A 20669-nucleotide genomic window follows, 5' to 3' on the forward strand; every position below is an offset into this window, starting at 1 on the left:
ACATTAATGTTTGAAGGAGCTTATAATGAGTTTAATTATTTTAGCAGCTTTCGCTTAATTATTAGTCAGTGGTAAAATTTGCTTTCCCCAGAACTGGAATTTTAATGGATTACTTCACTTAATTGTTTCATGTGAGGAAACTATGCAGCTAGCTTACAGAATGTTTGTGGTCCTACTCAAGTGCCCGTTTGTGCCTGAAATAATCCCAGAAGGGCACCTATGGTTTCCCCCCACCAGAAAATCTGGAAAGTCGCCATATGACCTTTTCTGTGTCGGTGCAACATAAAACCATACAAAAAAAAAATATGATGTAAAACTTTAAAGTATACAGACATTATTTTAGCCATACTAAACATCTCACTTGTATTTTCAGCCCTCTAGTCCAGTTTCAACTCCTACACTCGAAATACCACCTGTGTTCTCCATCTACAAGGGGTCTCCTTCTTTCTACATATATCAAATTTGTCAACTTGTTCCCAGAGATTAAAAACACAATTCAAGACGTAGGTTACTTATTTTTCATTTTCACATTGTCTTTAAAAGCTTTAATTAATACTGTAGGCTTTAGTTTTAACAATCAGTATATGATTGTTGATATATAATTTATGTAATTGCTTGAATAATTGCTTGTAACTGGTCTGTTTGCTGTTCATTATGTAATAAAGTCTAATCTTATATTTTCACATTAATGTTTGAAGAAGCTTATAAAGAGTTTTAACTTTTAACTATTTTAGCGGCTTTCACTTCATTTTTGTCAGTGGTAAAATTCACTTTCCCCAGAACAGGAATTTTTAATGGGATTACTTCACTTAATTGTTTCATGTGAGGAAACTATCCAACTAGCTAACAGAACATTAGTGGGTCTACTCGGGTTCCCGTTTATGCCTGAAATAATCTCGGAAGGGCACCTGTGGTCTTGCTCCACAGAAAACAGTCATCATATGACTTTCAGTATTGTGCAACGTTAAAACTAACATATACAAATTGATTTTTGGTAAAACTTAAAGCTAACAATTATTTAGCCATATTAACATTTCATTGTTTTTTCAGCCCTCTAGTCCAGTTTCACTCCATACACTTCGATCACCTGTCGTTTCCTCTCAAGGGTCTCCTCCTTGTCTACATATACAAATTGTCAACTATTCCCAGAGATTAAAAACACATACAGACGTAGGTTACAATTTATCAAAATGTCTGTAAAAACTTATAATATACTGCAGGTTTAGTTTTAACAATTCAGCTATATATTAGATTAAATCATGTAATTGTTCGAGTAGAGCCCAAATTTTAATCATTAATCATGTAAATTGTGAATCTTAATGCACCTTGACTGCACTATTATACAGACAGACCTGACAGGTTGCAGTCAAAGGATTAACCTTTTACCTGCAGAACTTGTAAAATGGTCTTGTTTTGGAACTGTCCATTATCAAATTTTGGATATCATGATGAAAATTTTAAGTTAGTCAGCCAAAGCAGTATAGATCCTGTAGATGCTGATGTTATGTAGGGGCTTGCTCTATCTGGTAGCAAAGGATACACACAAACTTGTTCCAGGTAGTTAAGCATATGCACACTCAGTGATTATTAAGCGCATAAATATACAGTGCTAATACATTTTCTTTTCATATGAAATGTGCTACATTTTTCAATCATTGATTTGAAATTTGAATTGTTGTGCTCAGACGAGTAACAGTCATTAGAACCTAAAATGTATATAAAATATTTCATTTTATGATGTTGTTGTTTTAAAGGGTAAAATATTAATTAAACTGAATACATGTGACTTAATGACACAATGTAAGATGTGGTATTTCATCTTCCAGGTATTAAAAAGTGATAACAATATGCGTAATTCCGATGTAGAATTACAACAAAGAAGTATTGAGTATTTACAACTTAGTTCTATAGCAACTGCTGATGTTCTGGTAAGTGGATATGTTTATCTTTGTCACAATTGTTCTTTTGTTAACTACTTGTGTTCCTTGAGTGTGTGTGGGAGGGGGGTGTAAGTTTATTAGTGGAAAATGATTCATAAGTCATTTTGTCTGAATAATTATGCTATATTATGTACCAAAGTATCTCAAAATCAAAGTTTCATAATTATGCATATGTCTCTACTTTACTCAGTGACTATATGTTTTGCAGTCAAGTGCGGCGTTCTTTGCTCATTTTGTAATCCAGGGGTGGATGAATTGTTTTCGTGGCAAGACGAAAATTCTACATGAGAATTGATCTTGGACATTGGGTCAAACTCGCCATGGATTCAGAAATTATGTTGCATTAGTAGTCCTGTCATTTATGAAAAAATAGCTATCCAGAGTAAGACCAGAATATATGTTAAAGTCCGAGATAACTTTTTAACCAAACCAAACAAACAAACAGATTTGCAATCATTTACAAAAAAACATTGGGTACACATTAATGATTATTTACAACATGAAGTTTTCTTGGTGTGATACAGATATTTCATTGATTTACTGTTTAATCTGTCTCGTACTAAATCTCATACTAAATTTATTGGCATGTTTATGTAAAGAGCATGTATTTTAGTTTTCAATCTTGATATATGAGTTATCTGTCACCAGGCAACGGTATTGGAAGAAATGCCGCCGTTCCCAGAGCGAGAGTCGTCAATCCTTGCTAAACTGAAGAAGAAGAAACCATCGAGTGTACCCGAAGGTAGCGAACAGAAGGAACACACAGCGACCAAGCTTCCTCAAGCTCAGATGTCCAATAACGTAGAATCTAACCCACCTACTACCATCAATCTAATGTCTCAGGTATGTCGAAAATATCCTACCTTGAATACACATGCTTATGACAACAATTTTTGTTGAAATTGTCTTGGAATATGCATACATGTATACAGTCAAAAATCTACGATATGTTGAATTCATCTTGCCTTGAGCATGTATAATTCAATGTCTTATGAATATCTCTTCTAGAATTAGTGTTTTGAATGCATTTTGCTGTCTGATTTCTCCTGTGTTATGCAATCATACATTCAGAATTCATTCTATATAGTAGTTACTTAACCATACTTTATTTAGGAGGAGTTTTAACTGGAGAGATGTAGCGAAGCCTTTGTGTATAATTTACCTAGGTTGTAACAAATAACATATGTTCTATTTCATTTTATTAACAAAATTAAATGTATATATAACTTCTGGAATAATCAGTAATTGTGTGGCTTTTCTCAAAATATCTTGGCTTACTTTGTTGGATGTTATACTGTGCTGTTAGTTTGTAACTGTAACATAATTATGCTATACATGTATTTAACAACTAAATGTACTAATAACAAAAATTGCTTCCCCTTGTGGCTGAGGGGTTGCCTTTAAACATTGAGGCATCAGAATTGCAGCCACTGTTGGTAACACCTGCGGTTAGTCAAAATAATCTTTCTTGTTTTGGTGCCATATGACTTAAATTGTGTTGGTTCGTCATAAAACCAAACAATAATTACTAATCCATCAATAAAACTATAATATTGATTATAACTCATTTTGATATTTGCTATTTCTATCATGAAACCACATAATAATGTTTATAAAAAAGAATGTGTTGTCCTCATGCATCTTGATAAGGGATTTATATATGCCCGAAAGAATTTCGGGCATATTATGTTATACCCCCTGGCGTCCGTTCGTCCATTAGCAATTTGGTTTAAGGAGCATAACTTAAGTTCCATTTGGCCCACAATATTCAAACTTCATAGGGTGATTGTCCAAAATACGTGGAAGATCCCTATTGATTTGGGGTCACAAGGTCAAGGTCACTATTACCTTAAAACTGAAAACAGTTTCAAAAGCATAACTTAAGGTCTATTTGGCCACAATTTCAAACTTCATAGGATGATTGTCCATATTGGGTAGAAGACCCCCATTGATTTTTGGATCGCAAGGTCAAATGTCAAGGTCACTATTACTTTAAAACTGAAAACAGTTTTCCAGAACATAACTTAAGTTCCATTTGGCCCACAGTGTTCAAACTTCATAGGATGATTGTCCATATTGGGTAGAACACCCCTATTGATTTTGGGGTCACAAGGTCAAAGTTCAAGGTCACTATTACCTCAAAACTGAAAACAGTTTCCAAAGCATAACTTACTTCAAACCACTTGCCCCTCACTGCTGTGGGTTCGAATCCCGACAGGGACTTTGGATTCTTTAATGTGAGGAAGCTATCCAGCTAGCTTACGGAACGTCGGTGGTTCTACTCAGGTACCCGTTCGTGCCTGAAATAATGCACGGAAGGGCACCTGAGGTCTTCCTTCACCAGTAAAGCTGGAATGTCGCGATATGACCTATACTGTGTTGATGTGACGTAAAACCCAAAAAAACAAACAAACAAAGCATAACTTAAGTTCCATTTGGCCCACAATATTCAAACTTCATAGGAGGATTTCTATTTGAAGGAGGTAATACTTTATTTAATTCCCATATCTTACAAATGCTTCACCTTACAAAAAAAAAAATAACACTTTTGGGCATATAATGCTCCACCTAGCGGTGCTCTTAATTCTTCGAGCTCTATGATCTGTTCAATGTTTCCTTATATATGACATCAGTACTGGTTAGTTCCAGGAAGCTAAGCTGAAAGGCATTTTATAATGATATAAGTTTAACATAGGGTAAGTAATAATTTGATTTAACTATGAAGGCTGATGCTCTAGCGTCAGTAGACAAGCCTTTGACAGCTTTGACAGAGGTCACTTTAGCCACTGGTGATGAGGCTGTAGGCGCTGCCATTTGGGATTTCACAGAAACCCCGTCAGAAACCCCGTCAGTTACTCTGACCACCTCTACAGGAATTACTCTGGAAGGGTTTGATATTGTATGCCAATATACAGCTTTATAAACAACCCTGTAGCAGTCCATGTTTCAAACATACCCAGAGCCTTATAAGATGGAGTAAAGAAAGAAACCTTTTGTCTCCAACCATCATCATTAATGGAAATCCTCTGTTCATTTCATGATTCAATCCACTTCTCATATAATTATTAGTGAAAACCCTGCTCATGACATATCAAATTAAACCATATGCTCCTTCCCATCATGCTCAGTCAAAAGCCAGTACCTAATACTCATTTCAGACACAAATAAAAACTGTGAGCTATGAACAGTCAGTTTTAAATATGCTCAATAAATAATTTCCTTTAAGGACTTTAAGTTACTCTAAAAGCTTTGAATAGCCTAACCATCAGCCCCATCCCCCTCCCCCCCCCCCACCATCACCACCCCTCATTCATCCACCAGCACTTCAGATTTCAATTAAAAAACAACATTAATAATGTCTGAATGTACTGGTCGCTAGCCTCAGTAAGGAGAGCATCAGGTTAGTAATCCAGGCATCTCTGATACGATTCCTTCAGCAAGACGTAATTTCTGCATGCACTTCAGTCTAATGGCCATTTGATTAAGAAATCATGTGAAATTAGTAGTTGGTTATTTGCGAAGAAATTGGTAATCACTGGTTAGTTATCCAGTTAAGCCAGTTTGGTGGATAGGCTGCAGAGATAGGACCAAAAAAAATGTGTTAAAATCCGAGTAAAAAAAAAATCTGGCTGGCTTTTAATCCATTTTTGCTTTGTCTACCATTGTCTTCATTCATATCCAAAAATGTCTTGGCATAGAAGAGCTTCTTAACCAGTTTAATTCATTGGATGATGGTCTGTCCCCATGTCATAGAGGTGTGTGTTTGTAAAACATGATAGAATATTTATAGATGAAGAATTTGTTATTCATTCTAATGAGAATTTTAGTTCGCTGCATCACAGAAAAGTTGAAATAGAGAGAGACTCTCATAAAGGCAAAATGTATTTCTTCTGTAGTCACCCATTATAAAATTATAGTAAATCTATATTATATTTATACTTTACATGTACATCTTTTGATGTATTCCTAGCCTACTCTAGTAGCTAATGGCATTAAAGAAATTAAATATTGTGAAATTGTAAAACAGAATCAAAGTTGTCACCATGAGTATTCTTTGTCTTCTAGGTAGTGTTTTCAAATGCAATAGTATGCTTAATAGCTTAGTTCAATAATTATACAAATGTAGACATTATTTGATACAAATAGTATATATAAAAATTCTCTGTGTATCAAAATTTTAAATACTAATACTATAATTAACATGTAGATATTTTGAATATATTATATTTCATAGATATATGTACATTAGAATTGTAGAGAAATCATTAGCATGCAACTGTTTGAAAAAATGATATATGATCAAAAATTCTACACATTATTACAATGCCGCAAAAAAGTTTTGTTGACCTAAATCACTCCTACCTAATTTGTGTAATTTACTTACTCTAACATAAAATCAGATTAAAGTAAGGGCTTTCAGTTTCCAAATGCTATAAATAAGCTTCCAACAGTATAGAGTCTGGTCAGACTTAACAGATATGCATTGTATTTTGTAATTAGGGGTTATTGGTGTGACCCTCGGGGGGGGGGGGGGACAATTAATTTAGACATTGAGACTAATGATCAGTTAACTGTCATTACTGTAGAAATCATTTGGTTTTAATAGTCAGTCACTTGCGGAGAAATTTGTAATTACTGTATTGTTATCCTGGAAAGCCTTATAGGGGGAGCAGCCCTGATATGACCGGAAATGTGTTTATGTAATATACATGTGTAATTGGCTTAAAAGAACAGAGTAACAAATCTGCAGACAGACCTACATCTATACTATTCTATATCATCGCTAACCTTTCAGAGAATTTAAGGTCATTTTTCAAGTTGCATGCTCATGGTTGATATAGTGTTTTACTAATGTTTGGGCATGATATGTGGAATATTCCATTTTTCACAGGGGGAGAGCAGTACAGATGATGTTATGGAAAAAGTATGACATTAATTATAACCCCAGAACACTTACTCCCCAATCATTCTGAAAGTCAGGAAGTTATTTGTTGACAATCCTAGAGATAAAAGAGGAATGCCACAAAGCAATGTTTTATAATACTGTCTTAATTGTTTAAAGGGGAGGGGACAAGAATATGTCAGACACCAGGGTGTTGTGTTTTGAAGACTGTCTATTTTGGGATTAGCCTGTTTTCTATTTTCTAAGATATTCAGGAGGTCACTTAGTTATATGTACATGTAGTTATATTTGTAAGGCTATTTTTGGAACAAGTGTGAAATTTGAACTTGAGCTTCCGTGTGGTGTATATTGGGAGACAATGTTTCTATAATTTTGAACCTGTAGCCAGTTGAAATTGTGTTCTGGATTTGCCCTGCTTTGAATTTGGAATCACCTATATAAATTGCAAGGAAATCCAGTATCAAAATATAAAAATTGAGCTTCAAGCTGTATAGAATCCAGTTGGCTGTATAAAAGAGTCTACCTTGCTCTATAATTGGTGGCAAAGGCTGATCACTTTCAAATCGAGCAAGTTAAAGGTTAAATTTTGAAATGTTATTTTAAAATAAAACTCATGTTAAGGTTTGTCTAGAAAGCTTCCTGACTTACAGAATGTTTGTACACAATTCACCCACCTATAAACAGATAATACATGTATGGTCTCACTATTAACATAGATGTTTTTGTGTGTATATGTTTGTTTCTTTGTTTTTAAATGATTGTGTTAGTGTTAAGTGAGTGTGTGTAAAAACTGCACATCAGAATTGGAGAAAAACAAACTCTAGAACAAAGTTAGGAGATTGGTATATAAGTTTAACAAATATTCACAATATAAGTTTAATTTTAATGTTTCTTATGTGAAATATGGCACAATTTCTGATATCATAATTGTTCCACATAATTAATTGAGTAAAGACTACTAGTATTCTTCCTTGTTTTGATTTATTAAATAATTTGTACACTTGTCACAAGCTTTGCTAATTTGAACAATTTTGAATTATGTTCAAAATTGAATGAATGAATGAATTGATTGTTTGATTGATTGATTGATTGAGCCTGCCTTCACCTGCCTTATTGCTTGCAAGCTATCAGCATGATTAGCACCAGGGATACATGCATACACTAGTCAAAAATAATGTTACAGAAAAGATGTTAAGCCAGATTGAAGTTTAAGTAATTTTGTAAGGTATTAATCAGAGAGGTACTGTTTTGTGATTATGTTTTTCTTCTTCATTATTTGCCTAGAAAATGTTTACAGATTTTTAATTTTTACCATGATTTGGAGCTTGATTCCCTATATGTTACACATAAAGTTGTAGAATGACATTTCTATAGTATTTATTTTATCAATGTATTTTGATTTGGAAAAGTAAGAAATAGCTTATGTAGCCTCTAAAATAGAAATGTAAATGTGTTTTGAAAACTTTAAGATAGAGAATTTATATGTCACTGTATATTTTTATTATCACAAAACATTTATATTTACCTTTAGCTCTGAGCTGTCTTTGAAAAATAAAAAGAAATGAATTGTAAAAGTTGATTTTCATCATTGTATAAATACTGGGTTGATATAATTTCAGGGATCCCCAGTTGGTGGCTCAGCAACAGTTGATCTACTTGGACTTGGCACACCAACACAAACGGCACCTAGTGCAGGTGGTAACGGTGATGGCCTACTTGTAGACATGTTTGATACACTGACAAGCAACAAGCCAGCACCTGCCACAAACGGCATGGACTTGGGCGGACTCACAGGAGGAGCAGAGGAGGCTTTCAAAAGGTAATTTGAGCTGCACCATGATTAAACCAACATAGTGCGTTTGTGACCAGCATGGATCCAGACCAGTCTGCGCAGTCTGATTAGGATACATGCTGTTCGCTATCAGTTTCTCTACTTGTAATAGGGTTTTTAAGCGACCTGTGTATATCTCAGAACAGAAAACACTGGCTCAGATCTGGTTATGGTCACTATTAGCGTAGAAATATTAAAATTCTAAATATTATGTAGCATTATATCTTATATTTTAAGAGGCAGAAGAAGGTTTGAGCTTGTGTCCGTCCATTGTAGTGAATGGCCAAAGTATCAAATTGCAGTTTGCCCCTATTTTAGAATGAAGAATTAATAAAAGAGTCTAGCTTATTATAACAGTGATGTTCTTATCTTTCTTCAGGCCTCTTTTGATGATTTTTACACAAATCTTAATTAATGTTGAAAACTTGACTTCACCGGAAGTACTGCAACAGTTGATTTGAATAAGTTATTGTTTCCGCTGTCAAGCATGACTGGTAAACACAAATGTATGTATAGATATAGTGCATGCTCAAGTCAAATAATAAACCGCAACATTACATCACTTTGGTAGTGATGATTCTCTTTCCAGGTTTATATGTAAGAACAACGGTGTGCTGTTTGAGAATGATCTTCTACAAATCGGTGTAAAGTCCGAGTATCGTGAGGATTTGGGCAGGTTGTGGGTGTTCTATGGTAACAAGACAACATTCCAACTTAATGCATTCTGTGTGGATATCAGTCAGCCTGGAGGTCTTACTGAAAGTATCCTTCTCAATTAAATGATCTTTTTGACTTTAAATACTAATTGTCGGAGTCATTGAAATTGACAATCTATTTTACTTTCCGTATCTAGTTTTTGCTGTAACAATGAGATCTTTTTTTGCTGTGTCTAATCCAATCGATATATATCTGATATTTTGAAATTCTTCTCTACTGTGAAAGGACTCGCTGTGAAAGTGTCAGATCTTTTTATAATAGTTTATTGGTAAGCAAGCCAGAAAATCAGTGTAGTACATCAGACATTATTTTTGTTAAGTGCTCAGTGTAAAATATTGTCATAATATTCAAATACCTTATGAATATGCTGTTTAAAAAATCATTGTTGGGCAACACTTATTCAAATTATATAGGAAAGAGTTTCAGAAAAGCTTAAAGTTTTCTTCTGAAACCAGATTTCAATTTTTGTGTAGTGTAATATTTTATTATACATTTATAAGAAATAAATATTCTTAAAACCCAATTAATTTAAAAAGAAATGGTTAAAAGAGGTAATTGTAATAATTTCATAAATGTCAAATGATATTATTTTAAAGAAAAAGTTTAGTTTCCTTTACCAGTGTAAGGTTTGAGTATACAACAGAAGCCAGTTGGTGGTGAGGTAGAGGCTGGAGCACAAGTTAAACAACAGTTCAATATGGCATGTGTGCAAGAATTTGAAGATGCTCCTATCATGAGTATACAGTTCTTGTAAGTCAATTTTAAGGCTGTGTAGTAACTCGCCACCTTATCTAGTGAAAATAAAATACACACAGTACTGATCTGTTTATTTGTACGCCTGCTTAACTCAGTAGGGAGAGTATCGGATTTGTAATTCAGGTGCCATTGGTTCGATACTTGTGTGAGGCACGATTTCACTGGGACAAACAATCTCTAACATTGAGTCTAATGGACATTAGTCCCTCACTGCTGATTAAGAAAAACATTTGTGATAACCAGTCAGTCACTTTTGGAGAAATTGGTTATTACTGGTTAGTTATCCAGAACAGCCTGTTTGGTGGACCAACCACCAAGATATTTCCAAAATTTTAGATATTTTTAAACAAGTCTAAAAAGAAAACAGACAAGCAGAAAGTGCCTCAGTGTTGCTTTGATTGCTAACAATAATTAATTAGTTAATACTGTATATCTATTCAGTAATATTTCTTCATATAAAAATGATATGTAACTCAAGCAAGAATAGAGTATTTGTGTCCTCCTAATTAGATGGGTCTCTTTGATCATGCTGTTGTCAGATTCTAAATACTGTTTACAGGTAAAAAAGAAAAAAGAAATATTCTTCAATTCTTTTATCATTATAGGTATAGTGGTGCCCAGCAGAAAATCGCACTGAAGATGCCAGTGGTTCTAAATAAATACATCTCACCTACAGAGATGGATGCCAGTACTTTCTTCAACAGGTGGAAGGCACTTAGTAGGTAGGTACAAGTTTGGACATAACCATGGTTTCGGGAATAAACTAAGCAGAGAATACTTATTCCTAAAAAAATACATTAAATATTCCATGTTGCTAATAAGCTTTTACTACAAGGCTTTTGAATTGTCTCACATTCATCATTACAGCTAATAAATAAATAAGGTTAAAACAATAATATTATATTGACTTAAATTCCTTGTTTTGATTCCTGAAGAGGCATGGAGCAATCCCTGCGAGAGCAACATCCTTTGGGGAAACAAAGATTTCAGTTTGTTTCCTGAGAGTTGTTGGCCTTAGAGATATTTAAAATTATTGTGAAGTCTAACTTTGTAAAGAATTAAAACTGTTGTAAAATGTTAATTGCTCATGTAAAGAACGCTCTATGAGTGTCACACTGTAGTACATATGGAAAGTTAATTAACGAGTTAATATTTTATGCTAAAATGTTTTATTTCAGCCCAAGCCAAGAAAGTCAGCAGATATTCAAAGCAACATCACCCATAGATACAGAACAGATAAAAACTAAGGTATGTGACTCTTTCTTATATATAGAAGTTAAATCCTTAACCTAGGGGCATCTGTGGGCAAGAGCTGAATGGTAAAGGTCTTAGACTTCAAACCACTTGCCCTTCACTACTGTAGGTTTAAATCCTGCCAGGGAGTTTGAATTCTTTCATATGAGGAAACTATCCAGTATCCAGCAAGCTTACAGAATATCAGTGTATTAAATATATACCACCACCCCTCACCCACAAATAAAATCCAAAAAATGTTTTATAAACTTATCACGACTCCAAGACTCACTAGATGTATAGCAGAATACATTGTGTATACTTGAATTGTTTTAATGTATATATGGTATAACAATATAGTCACCTGTGTATTTATTGTGTATTTTAAGTTGATCGGATTCAGTGTAAGTGTTCTAGATGGTATAGATCCAAACCCGGAGAACTTTGTGTCAGCCGGAGTACTACATACTAGAAACCAGCAAGTTGGTGTTCTTGTCAGATTGGAGCCAAATAAACAAGCACAGGTATGTTCTAGTAAAACTTTCTTACATCTTAATGAACAGTCTCCAAAAGTTTTTATATAAAATAGATAGTTGATGCATATTATCATCTTGAGGAAGTTGAAAAGAAATATAACACAAGGGCCGACTCTCCTAGCATCCAGTCTATAGTTGGGTTTTTATACCCCCGCACAACAAAGTTGTAAGGGGGGTTTACTGGAATCAGCTTGTCCGTCCGTCAGGCTGTCTGTCGGTTTTTTCTTGTCCGCCCAATAACTTAAGATTCCTTTGACCTACAGTTGTCATATTTGGCATGGAGGTTAGTCATGATTAGTAGATGACCCCTATTGATTTTGAGGTCACCAGGTCAAAGGTCAAGGTCACAGGGGCCTTGACTTCAAAAAGCTTGTCCGCCCAATAACTTAAGATTCCTTTGACCTACAGTCTTCATATTTGGCATGGAGGTTAGTCATGATTAGTAGATGACCCCTATTGACTTTGAGGTCACCAGGTCAAAGGTCAAGGTAACAGGGGCCTTGACTTCAAAAAGCTTGTCCGCCCAATAACTTAAGATTCCTTTGACCTACAGTCTTCATATTTGGCATGGAGGTTAGTCATGATTAGTAGATGACCCCTATTGATTTTGAGGTCACTAGGTTAAAGGTCAAGGTCACAGGGGCCTTGACTTCAAAAAGCTTGTCTGCCCAATAACTTAAGTTTCCTTTGACCTACAGTCGTCATATTTGGCATGGAGGTTAGTCATGATTAGTAGATGACCCCTATTGATTTTCAGGTCAAAGGTCAAGGTCACAGGGGCCTTGACTTCAAAAAGCTTGTCCGCCCAATAACTTAAGATTCCTTTGACCTACAGTCTTCATATTTGGCATGGAGGCTAGTCATGATTAGTAGATGACCCCTATTGACTTTGAGGTCACCAGGTCAAAGGTCAAGGTCACAGGGGCCTTGACTTCAAAAAGCTTGTCCGCCCAATAACTTAAGATTCCTTTGACCCACAGTCTTCATATTTGGCATGGAGGCTAGTCATGATAAGTAGATGACCCCTATTGATTTTGAGGTCACCAGGTCAAAGGTCAAGGTCACAGGGGCCTTCACTTCAAAAAGCTTGTCCGCCCAATAACTTAAGATTCCTTTGACCCACAGTCTTCATATTTGACATGGAGGTTAGTCATGATTAGTAGATGACCCCTATTGATTTTGAGGTCACTGGATCAAAGGTCAAGGTCATAGGGACTTTGACTTCAAAAAGTTTGTCCACCCATTAACTGAAGATTCCTTTGACCCACAGTCTTCATATTTGGCATGGATGTTGATTATGACTATAAGGTGACCCCTATTGATTTTGAGGTCACTGGGTCAAAGGTCAAGGTCACAGGGACCTTGACAGAAAAGCTTTTCTCTCAATTGCTAAAGAATGTCCTGTCCGCAATGTATTGATTTTGACATTTTCACATTTGAAGCATGTAGAATACATAACTTAGCAATGCACTGGCTTAGTAACCTCAGATTTGGCAGGGAGGTTGTCCTTGAGCTCTAAATGGCCACTGTTGATTCTGACAAAGTGGTATGCGGGGGTATTCACGCCATGATAGTGGCAGTTCTAGTTAGCTCCAATTTTGAAGGAAAAAAATGTGGAGCTTTTGTCATGACCCTCTTGTTGTTTTCAGCATTGGTTATCCTTGTTAACAGCAATGTCTCAGAAACTAGCAAATATATTCACATTAAACTTGGTTTATTTGAACTATCAAAGATATGGTCTTTCTACTTATATATTTGCCACTGTACGTTTGACTTATATGACTATTAGTAAAATATTTTTCCGACATTTGTTCTTGCATTTGTCGGGCACACAAAGTTTCAGCTTTTGCTAGAGATTTTTCAAGAAATATATGTATACTTACATAATACAATTTTACATATATAATTATTCTTGAGTTCTCATACTATAATTATGTGATTTCATAGGCTTTGATCTCATTGTGTTAAGTTTGAATTCTTCTTTTAACTGTTCCAGTTTTTAGACAAATATTGTAAGACACATTTTTAAGCAGTCACAAATTGCTTTTATGTCTTTCTGCTATTTTATTATGCCCCCACTTCAAAGATGAGGGGGTATATTACATTGCATTGTTCTTACGGTCCGTTGGTCCGTAGACCAAATGGTTTCCGAGTGATAACTAAAGAACCCTTAGGCCTAGGAACTTCAAACTTGGTATGGGGATTGGTCATGACCTGTAGATGACCCCTATTGATTTTGGGGTCAAAGGTCAAGGTCACATTGACCTTGTAAGTAAAAACGGTTTCTGATCAATAACTAAAGAGCGCTTAGGCCTAGGAACTTTAAACTTGGTATGATGATTGGTCATGACCAGTAAATGACCCCTATTGATTTTGGGGTCAAAGGTCAAGGTAACATTGACCTTGTAAGTAAAAATGGTTTCCGATCAATAACTAAAGAACGCTTAGGCCCAGGAACTTCAAACTTGGTATGGTGATTGGTCATGACCAGTAGATGACCCCTATTGATTTTGGGGTCAAGAGGTCAAAAGTCAAGGTCACATTGACCTTGTAAGTAAAAACGGTTTCTGATCAATAACTAAAGAACGCTTAGGCCTAGGAACTTCAAACTTGGTATGATGATTGGTCATGACCAGCAGATGAACCCTATTGATTTTGGGGTCAAGGGGTCAAAGGTCAAGGTCACATTGACTTGAAGTTAAAAATGGTTTCCACTCAATACCTAAAGGACGCTTAGGCCTAGGAACTTCAAACTTGGTATGATGATTGGTCATGACCAGCAGATGAACCCTATTGATTTTGGGGTCAAGTGTCAAAGGTCAAGGTCACATTGACCTTGTCGGTAAAAACAGTTTCCGCACAATAACTAAAGAAGGCTTAGGCCTAGGAACTTCAAACTTTATATGATGATTGGTCATGACCAGTAGATGACCCCTATTGATTTTGGGGTCAAGGGGTCAGTGTCATATTGAACTTGTACTTAAAGACGGTTTCTGACCAATAACTCAACAACTCAAGTTGCCTTGGTTGATATTTTTATATTAAACTAAAAATGCTTTTGGTATACACATTTGAAGGTCTTATAACAACTAGGCAGTCAATAATGAGGCCTACATGATTCATAAAATTTATGCATATATTAAGATTTGTAATAACTTAAATTGCTGCACACAACCTATGGGGTCACAATAATTATTACCTTGTGACTAGTCATGACCAGTAGATAACCCTTATTAATGTTTTGTTCACTGGGTCAGAAGTCATGCATAATAACCTGATCACATGACTAATTGGTTGCCGATAGGGGGCATACATGTTTTATAAACATATCTTGTTATTCTTTAGTTTTACAGTTATTGTGATATTTGATTTTAATTATGTTGTATAAAATTTTCAGATGTACAGACTAACTGTTCGTGCAAGTAGGGACAGAGTGGCCAAAATTTTATGTGATTTATTGCAATCACAGCTCTGATTTGTGTGAGCACTATGTGACATGGACCTGTTTGTAAAACCAGGATAGTTTGTGTCTACAAAAAAAATGTAATAAGGACTCGTGTATGGAGTCTTAAATTAACATCAACTAATTTATCAACATGGAGTATTAAATGCTAGGGAGTGAAACATGTTTGAAATCAATTGAACAAAGTGTGACAGGGGAAGGTGCTTTAAATGCGGCATTTTCTCGAGAGAAACTTAATGCAATGAAATGTTTCTGAAATAGAAATGTACTTATTAATTAAGATTTTTATCTGTTCATTATTTAACATATATTATAGGATAACGTATGTTCATACTGAAAGTTTGCGAAACCATATTGTTTGAAATAAAAAAAAAATTCCTTTTGCATAAAAAAAAAAATAATTTCATTCAGTAATAATCATTTTTTGGACGGGTTAAGTACATGCTTTAAAGAATGTATATGTTACATTTTCATCGTTCGCATTCGAAATGGGACCATATATATAGTAATCTAGCAAGTAATGAAATGTTAATATATATAGGTTAGTAATTTTTCTGGGCAGGATGACAATTATTGGCAAGCTGTGAGGGGTTAGGTTTATACAACATAGATGTGTGATAAATTTTTAGAAGATTTAGAATTTATAGAATGTAGCTTGTTGTGAGCAGGTAGAAATTGTTCTCTTTGTAAGGAATATTTTTATGTTGTGTCGACTTCTGTGCAATTCCATTCTCTGTTTTATCATAATTCTTGTATTGAAATATATGCCCATATTTATGCCATGTTGATACAATTTTTTTCTGATGCCATTCATCTGTTATAGTAAGATTTTCAGCCATTTTATTTTCATTGGTGATGTTAAAATTGATCTATATTTAGAAGAGCCTGAAGTAAATTAAGACTTGGATTTCAATTAAATAAGTTATTTTATACTTATGATGTAGCAATTTTCAGATATACAATACAGCAGAATTGTATAGAATTGTAAAATGACTGATTTTTGAAAATTTGAAAGGAATATAAACAGATGGATAAAAATATCAGTTCTTAATGTATGGAAGGAATATGGAGTCATAATGAGTTACAGTCATTAAAATGTTCAACAATATTCATATTTAAAGGGCACTTTCTGCATTGCCAATTTCGATTATTGTCCTGTGTTTTAATTAAATGTTTAGGTTATGAATATGTTTGAATGTCATACTGGGATTACAAGATAAAATTCAAGATAAGTTTTTACAATGAAATATAAACAATGCTATATTTGGAATGAGAATATTAATTTGATTAATTTGATGTTTATATTGACCACAAATCATGCTTCTTTCAAAGTATATAAGAGGCCAATGGAGCTCTTCAATAATAAAAAAATGAGCATCTGTGGGTGCAGAACCTAGTCAAGACTGCTTAGTTGTATAGACCAACATGGTTGTATACTAATGGCACTATGAGACACTATCCCTCATTGCTTCCAAAGATTTAATTGTGGGAAAAAAATAATCAATATCCTTATTCGGAAATGTACCATTGTGTGTTTGCTATTTATGTGTATATATTTGGTTAATATTGAAACTAGAGCCTGATTAACAGAAAACAGAATTTCAGTCATATATTTTAAATTCCTGTGATTTTGTTTAATGGAAAGAGTCTTCATGTTGTATTGAATACAGAGGTCACACAACATTTCTCAACTTGAAACAGCTTAAAACTGTTTAAAGATTTGACAATTGACTTAAAATGAAGCTTTAATTGGATGTTTTGTAATTTTTTCCCCAGGTTTTCACAGAATACTGTTAAATGTTTGTGACCCCTGTATTTGTATTTTATTACATACTTCATATTTACACAGAATCATTTCATTTCCCCTGCTACTAGCTTCATATGCATTCCATGTAACACAACCATATAACAACCCATATAGTATAACACATATATGAACCTGTTTTATACACAACAACTCATATAGATAGTTCTAATCTTACTACAAGTGCTATGTAATTGACAGCTATATACTCTGTGTTGTACTTTCTTTGTTACATTGTAACGCTATATTTCTACAATATTGAAGTTTAGTCGTCTTCTTTATTCCGTGACCTTTTCCTGAAGGCTTAACAGAAATTAACAAACATTTTTGAGCCCAATAAAGATGTACATTTTACCTTAAGGCTATCAAGTTTGTTTTGACAGCATTTTGAAATATAACTAGAAGTGTGAACGCGTTTTTAGTGTGTCGAGTGCATTCCGAAAGTTGCTTGAGTGCTAATTGATTCTTAATTAGTTTATGTGATAAAAGCTTTCTAGCCTCCATATAACTGTGTATGGCTTCTCATTAAGATATACTCACTTGTGTAAATTATGTAAACTGCATATTTTATGATAATATTGTACATAGTAGAATATTAAATTTACCGTATACATGCTGAGATGATTGTAATTTGTGCATGTGTTGTTGGTGTTTTTGTAAATGCTAAAGTTATATCGTAGATTGTATAGAGAAATGTATTATAATTGTGTACAGATAGATTGTTTAGTGATTATTTTAACATATAATATGTAATGAACCGTTTTTTGTTGTTGTTTTTTCCACACGTGTGAATATGTGATTTTTGCACAAACAATGTTGAAGATGAATTTCAGTATAGTTTTGTAAGCAAATTTTTTTTGTAAATCGTAAAATAAAATATCATACCTTTTGAAAATTGTAAGCTATATTAAGATATTTAAATAGTGTAAGATGTATTGTTATCTAAATGTCTACATGTAATAACACTCAGTTTTTTGGTTTTCATTTTTTGATACATATAAATTGTCTCCATGTTCAATGGTAAGAAAGTTGAAACTCGCATATATAATGGTTTTGATAATGACAATTAGTTAATCTGTGTTTGATTATATTATAAACATGAGTATACATATTGTATATTAAATATCTATTTATCACTATTAAACCAGCAATGTTTTAATCATTTATGGAAACAGTAAGACGTAGCCATGTTTATTCTGAAATTCGTATTTTATGAAATCAAATACAGTGAGGCTTAAGTCAGTGTGTTAAATGGCAGATAATGTGTAATAATACGAAAGCTCATCTAAATTATATAAAGTATAAAAAGTAGTTAACACATGGAGAAATGGTGTTTGTTCTGTGTTAATCTATGTCTATCTTTATGGCAATTAACAAGCAAGTTGGTTGTGAAGCTAAAAATAACTCATGACAGGTTTTGTGTCCTAAAACAAGCAGAAATGTTAGCAGTGAAAGAGTCTGAGATGTGAGCTTTAGCTGAGAGTTGAGCTTTTACAAGGCTTTGACAGCAATGCTAGCTTTACAAAAGTTTAGCTTTACAAAAGTTTAGCAGAGATTAAAGATTTTACAAAGCTTTAGCAAAGATGTGAGCTTTTACAAAGCTTTAGCAGAAATGTTAGCTGTTGCAAAGCTTTAGCAGAAATGTAAGCTGTTGCAAAGCTTTAGCAGAAATGTAAGCATTTATTAAGTTAAGGCAGTATTGTGAGCTTGAAGAAAGCTTTTGCAAAAAGTAAGGTTTGAGAGAAATGCAGTGATTGTTGTGCTGGTTTGGTTTATAATTGTGCAATAATCTATATCACCTCAGCTTGTGTGTCTCTTTGTTCCTTCATACATCATTTTGTTTTCCTTTTTATTCAGTATTTGTTGATGAAAATAGCTAAAACCATCTATCCTGCTGAATTTGTGTAGTAATGAGCTTGTCCGGTTTCCATTTTTGCAACTGTCCATTATCAATGTTGGGGAAAATCGAGATGTAACTTTGAAGTTTTAACATAAACTTGGTCAAGAGTATAGAGTCGGTTTAGATTGTACAGATGTATAGACTTGACTTTACACTGCCGACAAAGGCAAACCATCTTGTTTCCCACTTGGTAAGGATTAATATAGTTCTAGTGTACTTTGTATAACATTGAAACGCAAACCCATTTAAATTCAAATTCATGAGGTTTTAGTGATGGATTGTAGTATAATTGAGGGTGGTGGTTTTACCATGATGCCCATTATTACTGGAATTTTCTGCAAGAATCCTCCTGTAAAGGTTTTTTCTGAACTATTAAAAGTATATTTCAGCTTTATATCAATAAAATTTGTCACCTTAGTGCAGTAACAGATTAACTCCTATTATACTAAATTAGCAGTTAACCCATTATTGCACTAAGGTGAGGAAAGACTGTTTGCCACAATTGCCCCAGGCTATAATCGGAATTCTCATCCAGTATAATTTAGGTGTCTCCTTTAGGGTTATGGCATATGTTCACTTATTTCTAGATAGGTCTGTTCATGAACTACCAAGTTATTGTGGGTCCATGGCCCTGCTGAATTATTAAAGACAATATCATCATGAACTGTGTTAATGTGTTAAAGAGTTAAGATACTGTGTTAAATGTTCGAGTTTGTGTAATTATTTTGACAATTAGATAATTTCAATCATCTATTAACCCATTCTGTACAGGTGTTGTTTTTATGGAATATATAGGTGGAAGAGTGAAAATAAGTCATTTTCTTTTGTAGGATATCAAGTACAGGTAAATGAAGAGGAGACTGTACTTGATAGAAATTATCCTTTCGTTTTTAAAGTATGAAAATGTTATGAAATAAATAAAAATGTCCATATCTGTATACATTTTGTTGTTATATTTAATGGTTTATATTTTTATTATTTCACGGTTTTTACGGTAAAGCTATAACAATACTGACTGTCCATCTCTCATCACTATTGGTTTCAAATGACATGAGGATTTTTCTTTGCAACTGTACTGAGTTTGTTCAAATGATAACAACGTGGTCGAACTTGACAAAACCATAGGGGTAACTTGATTTTACATGGTCTCGTTAAAAAAAACCAATAAAAATATTCTAGAGCTTATACATGTAGCATTGTAAAGTGGACAGTACTACTGATGCTTCCGGGGTCAAAATTACCTGCTCAGGGTCACTGGATTGATTTATATATAGTCGATAAGAAAAAAAACTTCCCTGTAATACAAAACCATTCGAAGGATTACGAATGACAGGACGTCTGACATTAATACCAGCAGCATGCTATCTTATTGTCTGGGTAGATACCATAACGAAGAAGCCTTCTGATAACCATTGCGCCGGTCATGATCAACAATATATCGGTATTGTAACATACCAACCCAGCTCTTTTCATCTGGTGGGACGTGAGCCGCCTTTTTAGATTTTGATTCATTATAATAAATGCTTGCATAAACGCTGGATTGTGAATTTTAAACGAGGTCACAGAAATTCAGACATGTGCACTCA

At 34.1% G+C, this 20669-nt stretch overlaps 1 protein-coding gene across 5 annotated transcripts in view; it reads left to right on the top strand.

Annotated features, from left to right (window-relative positions):
• Positions 1-16564, top strand: part of LOC132728652 (AP-2 complex subunit alpha-2-like) — a 38733-nt gene extending 22169 nt beyond the window's left edge. The window contains exons 14-25 of one of the 5 annotated variants that reach the window (XM_060714328.1): positions 374-503; positions 1827-1928; positions 2589-2783; positions 4666-4839; positions 6832-6864; positions 8463-8662; positions 9246-9436; positions 10018-10141; positions 10753-10869; positions 11326-11395; positions 11770-11904; positions 15314-16564. In XM_060714328.1, the coding sequence (XP_060570311.1) occupies positions 374-503; positions 1827-1928; positions 2589-2783; positions 4666-4839; positions 6832-6864; positions 8463-8662; positions 9246-9436; positions 10018-10141; positions 10753-10869; positions 11326-11395; positions 11770-11904; positions 15314-15391 (1549 nt within the window). In that variant the 3' untranslated portion in view covers positions 15392-16564. The remainder of the gene's footprint in view (positions 1-373; positions 504-1826; positions 1929-2588; positions 2784-4665; positions 4840-6831; positions 6865-8462; positions 8663-9245; positions 9437-10017; positions 10142-10752; positions 10870-11325; positions 11396-11769; positions 11905-15313) is intronic. The other 4 variants (XM_060714329.1, XM_060714330.1, XM_060714331.1 and 1 more) reach the window with 4 other exon arrangements.
• The last annotated feature ends 4105 nt before the right edge of the window (positions 16565-20669 follow it).

This window comes from Ruditapes philippinarum, unplaced genomic scaffold, assembly GCF_026571515.1.
Source record: "Ruditapes philippinarum isolate M1 unplaced genomic scaffold, ASM2657151v2 ctg1459_1_1_1_1, whole genome shotgun sequence".
In the NCBI taxonomy this organism is placed as follows: Eukaryota; Metazoa; Mollusca; class Bivalvia; order Venerida; family Veneridae; genus Ruditapes; species Ruditapes philippinarum.